This window comes from Nanorana parkeri, unplaced genomic scaffold, assembly GCF_000935625.1.
Source record: "Nanorana parkeri isolate BGI_ZX_2015 unplaced genomic scaffold, ASM93562v1 scaffold1004, whole genome shotgun sequence".
Taxonomy (NCBI): domain Eukaryota; kingdom Metazoa; phylum Chordata; class Amphibia; order Anura; family Dicroglossidae; genus Nanorana; species Nanorana parkeri.
In genome coordinates, this window is record NW_017307272.1 from 477,359 (window position 1) to 482,256 (window position 4,898).

At 42.8% G+C, this 4,898-nt stretch overlaps 1 protein-coding gene across 2 annotated transcripts in view; it reads right to left on the minus strand.

Moving 5' to 3' along the window:
- Positions 1-4,898, minus strand: part of LOC108795773 (latent-transforming growth factor beta-binding protein 3-like) — a 305,365-nt gene that overhangs the window by 177,460 nt on the left and 123,007 nt on the right. Inside the window, exons 7-9 of one of the 2 annotated variants that reach the window (XM_018567072.1) lie at positions 3,612-3,770; positions 3,186-3,410; positions 2,819-2,832 (exon numbers count right to left, since the gene is read on the minus strand). In XM_018567072.1, the coding sequence (XP_018422574.1) occupies positions 2,819-2,832; positions 3,186-3,410; positions 3,612-3,770 (398 nt within the window). Of the gene's footprint in view, positions 1-2,818; positions 2,839-3,185; positions 3,411-3,611; positions 3,771-4,898 lie in introns of both variants that reach the window. The other variant, XM_018567071.1, reaches the window with a different exon arrangement.

Below are 4,898 nucleotides of genomic sequence, written 5' to 3' on the forward strand. Positions count from 1 at the left end.
TAAAAGCTTTTAAAGTGTCGCCTATGGCCAATTTTGGGTATGGTAGTTTTCTGCGATTTCGCAGGTGTGCGCAACTTTAAAGCTTGACATGTTTGGTGTCCATTTATCCGACGTCACCCGATCTTTTATATTTTACCAAAAAACTGGGTAATAATAAATGTTTCCTAACATAATGTAAAAAAAAATTTTTTACAAAATTTTCTGTAATTTTTCCTAATTATAGTAAAAAATAAAACCCCCCAGTGGTGTTTAAAATACCACCAAAAGAAAGCTCTATCTGTCCCCCAAAAATGGTATAAAATTCATTTCAGTACAGCGTTGCATGACGGAATAAACGTCAGTCAAAGTACCGCAGCGCTGAATACTGAAAAATGGCCTGGCCAGGAAGAGGGTCTAAACACCTGGTCTTGAAGTGGTTAAATGTGGCGCCATCCACAGTCATTGCGAGCACCCACTTTTGCCTATGGGAATTCCGGTAAGGTGTGCTACAGGACCTTGGATATTCTCTTGTCCCCAGTCACCAATAAAGAGTTATCTTGTAAGGGGTCTAGGTCAGTGGTTCTCAACCTGTGTAACCTCACGACCCACATTTGTCCTTTGTCATTAAGTCGCGACCCAAGTTGCACTGCACTGGAATGCAAGGAATTAGGGTACCTTGCACTGCGGTGGGGGCGTACAGACTGTGGGTGGTAGGTGCATTTGGGGTACCGTTCAAATTGGCAAATCAACAAACCACCCACACTAGAATGCACGGTAGGCGCGATTGCGTGGTACTATGTGATTAACACACTGTACCAGTGTGAATGGGCCCTCAAAAAACACTGACATACATACATACACACACAACCACAAACACAATCTCACACACATACACACTCCAAAAAATGTTTTGTTTTAAAAAAAGAAAGTTTTAAGGTCCACTCAGTCTCCCTATCTTACGAGAAGTGGAGTGGATCCTCAGCCTGGGGTCCAGTGTGGGCTGCTGTGCTGTGGCAGAGCCAGGTGCATATCAAGGCGTTTGCCTCGGGCGGCAGATTCCAGGGCGCCACCTTAAAAACATTTAGGCAGCCAGGCACCTACCATGCATTCTAGTGTGGGAAGTGTGTTGTGTTGCCATTCATTTCAACGGTACCCCAAATGCACCTCCCACCCACAGTCTGTACGCCCCCACCATAGTGCGTGGCACCCTAATGCCGTTGCAGAATCCGTAGCGGGCTCTGCAGCCTGCAAAGCCCACCACAGCTCCTGCACTGCCCCCCTGAGATTCTGCAGACTGCAGGGTCTCAGGGTGTCTCTGCAGGATCTGTGGAGGGCTTTGCAGGATCTGTGGGGGGCTTTTCAGGATCCATAGGGGGCTCTGCAGCCTGTAAAAGCACATCACAGATCCTGCACAGCCCCCTCTGAGATCCTGCAGATTGCAGGGTCTCAGGGGGTCTCTGCAGGATCTGTGGGGGGCTTCGCAGGATCCGTAGGGGGCTCTGCAGCCTGCAAAGCCCACCACAGATCTTGCACAGCCCCCCTGAGATCCAGCAGACTGCAGGGTCTCAGCAGGATCTGTGGGGGCTCTGCAGCCTACAAAGCCCACCATAGAGAGTCTCAGATGTGCTGTGCAGGATCTATGGTGTGCTCTGCAGGGTCACTCTCAGGTGGGCTCTGCGGGGTCTCAGATAAGCCCAGAGTCCAGAGCGTTACTAAGCCCAGAGTCCAGAGCGTTACTAAGCCCAGAGTCCAGTGCGTTACTAAGCACATAGTCCAGTGCGTTACTAAGCCCACATTATTATTATTATACAGGATGTATATAGCGCCAATAGTTTGCACAGCACTTTACAATATAAGGAAGACATTCACAGTTACAATACAATTTAAGACAAGATGGTAAGGATATACCTAAATACATGCTATACATAGCAGAAAGGTAAAAAACGATATATGCAGTCTCTTATCTTCATTTTAGATGTCAAAAGGGTTTTGTGGCTCCCGGTGTTTTATTTTCTGTGGGAAACGGGTCCAAATGGCTCTTTGAGTGTTTAAGGTTGCTGACCCCTGGTCTAGATGATCTGTTTACTATTAATATTTTCAAAGATTTTTTTGGGTGGTTTGTCTTACTCTCTTCATTTATTTTAAATGTTTGCAATCTTTATTTCCCTTTTACATCTTTTGTTATATTCCTTCATTCTTATATTGTTACCTCTTACTTATTCTTTATGGCTTTTTAACTTTGGATGTGAGCCACATAAGTTTAACTTTTAGCCCTTCAAACTTATTGACCATGGGAATATACTGTATATTGTGCATTTTCATACAGTCAATCTGAACAATTCCAATTTCTAGACATGTGTGATTCGTTTTGTTCCGAACTGAAATTCAAACGAATATCGGCATATTCTGACATTCAAAAGCATCTGAATTTCTGAATGAAATAATGAATCCGAACGTATCCAAATTTTTGATAATGAAAATTTCGGATGCATCTGAAATTTTTTCCGAATATCATTTGGAATGAAATAATGTTGTTAAACGTTAAAATAAGAAAGAAGCAAAACAGCGTGGGGTCCCCCCCCCCAAAATTCCTATGCAGGTCTGGTAGGGGTTTTAAGGGGGACCCTAACACCCGAAAACAATTAAAGCTTGGGGCCCTTCCTAAAAACAGAGCAGGAAAGGAGGGGGGTGGAGGGGGGAAACATGCGGCCCACTCTCCTGCACCATACCAGGCCACATGCCCTCAACATGGGGAGGGTATTTTGCCAGTGTATCCCTTACCAATGACAACCAATGATGTATTAAACTTGCTAGTGACAGCATCATTGCAGAAGCTTACCATGGCTGCAGTTACTTCACCTGTAAAAGATAGAAAATATATATTAAACATGTATGTTGTTCACACTCCATACCAGATATATCAGTCAGTATCCCTCATGTACTTGTAATGCCACAAATCAATTCTTAATAGAGCTACTTATGCATCAAACAAAGTAGTATAAACACATATACACGGCTACTGTATGTAGTCTTCGACAAAAATATGAATCTATTCTGCAAAACAATTATCTGAGTGCTCTTTCATAATCTATTCTGAAAACAAATTACCTCAATGACCCTGACACAACTATTAGTTTATTCTTTCTTAATAGTTGTATATACACTTTAGATTTCATTTGATATACTATATGAAGATGATAACTTACGCTGTCCATCAGAAGAATCAAGCTCCGTTATCTTCTGAGGTGAAGGTAGTTCCAATATGTTTGGGGGTGGGACAACATCAGGAGTCCTTGGAGGAAGAACCTGCTGGTCACTCAAATCTGGCTGCAAATGAAGAGTGATATCACTCTGTCCCTGAATCATAAACGTGTGATGAGTACTGAATATGTGGTAACCTTTCCCAGCTGGGCAAATCTCTGCAAAAGAAGCTGCAAAGTAATGCAAGGGAATTAATAGGGCTAAAGAAGAAACATAAAATATTCAGAATATTGTACTTTTTAAAGCAACAAAACATTCAATACAAATGTAGCAATAGTCAACGCTCATACATTTATCTTTAATTTTTAATCAGAGCAACATGATTTAATTATGTTTATTGTTTGTGTTAACCTACTGTGCATAATTCCTACCTGTCCTCTCTGCCGGACAAGCTTCACAATAAGGTCCCCATGCTTTGCCCACACTACAGCAACACAGCTGTTGGGTCATTCGGATAGAAATTGGATGCTGGCACTGTCCATCCAAGCCAAGAAGCCTGTAGCAGAGGCTTTTCACATCAGACTTCTCCTCTATAAGAAAATGCATTTATTTAGTCTGACTTTCAATAAAGAAATGTCATTTATTTTTATTGGTTAGTTTATGCATCTACTTTATATGTAGTGCATGTTCCCATTCACACAGCATAACTTTACAAAAGTATTTACTTGTTTACCTATCTCCCACCTATGTAATTTTAATCGGGGGTTATTGTTAGCAATGATTAACCCTGTCTGTACTGTGTTGGCAGATCTCATTGTCAGTTGTAAACCAGATTTGAACACCGTCTGTCTTAACAAAGGATTAAAGAACTAGAAGCATGGTATTGTAGAGGAAAATCATAGTGTCCCTAGTCTTTCTATGGGGACAGACTACCTTTTAAACTGTTCAGGATAGCTTGCAATCTGCAGAAAGGCCTCCAAACATCTAAAAGGTAAGGCATTTTTTAAAATACATTATTTTTAGGTATGCTGTAGTATATAGTGGATTTTTTTAGTCTGCAAAATAAAAATAAATGTTCAACTGAGTGTTTTATCTGACCTTGTCTAAAACATTTTGAAAGAACAACTCCAGTTAATACTTTTATTAACCCTTGCAGTGGGGCTACCCCTGCACTGCAAGGGTTAACTGCTCACTTTTGCCTAGTTATACTCAACCGAACACCTTTGTCGGCTAGCTGCCACAGCGCTCCCTCTTCCTGTCTTCTCCTCTGTTGCAGTGAGGGTATGTCCCTCAGTGTCCTCATGTCCTATACAGTGTATAGGACGTGATGACTCGAGGATTCTTAGACCCTGTAGCGGAGGGGGAGAGAGGCTTCAGGGATCAGTCTAAGAGCCAGCCGGCTCAGATAAATGGGTGGGTATAACTTTTTTTTTTACCCTAGGCAAAAACAAGCAGTTAACCCTTGCAGTGCGGGGTTAGCCCCACTGCAAAGGTTAATAAAAGTTTTTACTGGAGTTCTGCTTTAACTGCTTCCCGGTCACCCGTTGTACATATACGGCAGGCTGGGAGCTTCCTGGATGTAACAGGCCGTGTTAGCCCCGCGGGAAACGACGGCAATTTAAAAACAGGCAGCAATGCCCGTTAACATACAAGCGATCCGCCGGCTATAGAGCCGGTGGATCGCGTGTATAAGTTGCTGGCCCGTGACCTCCCCCCCC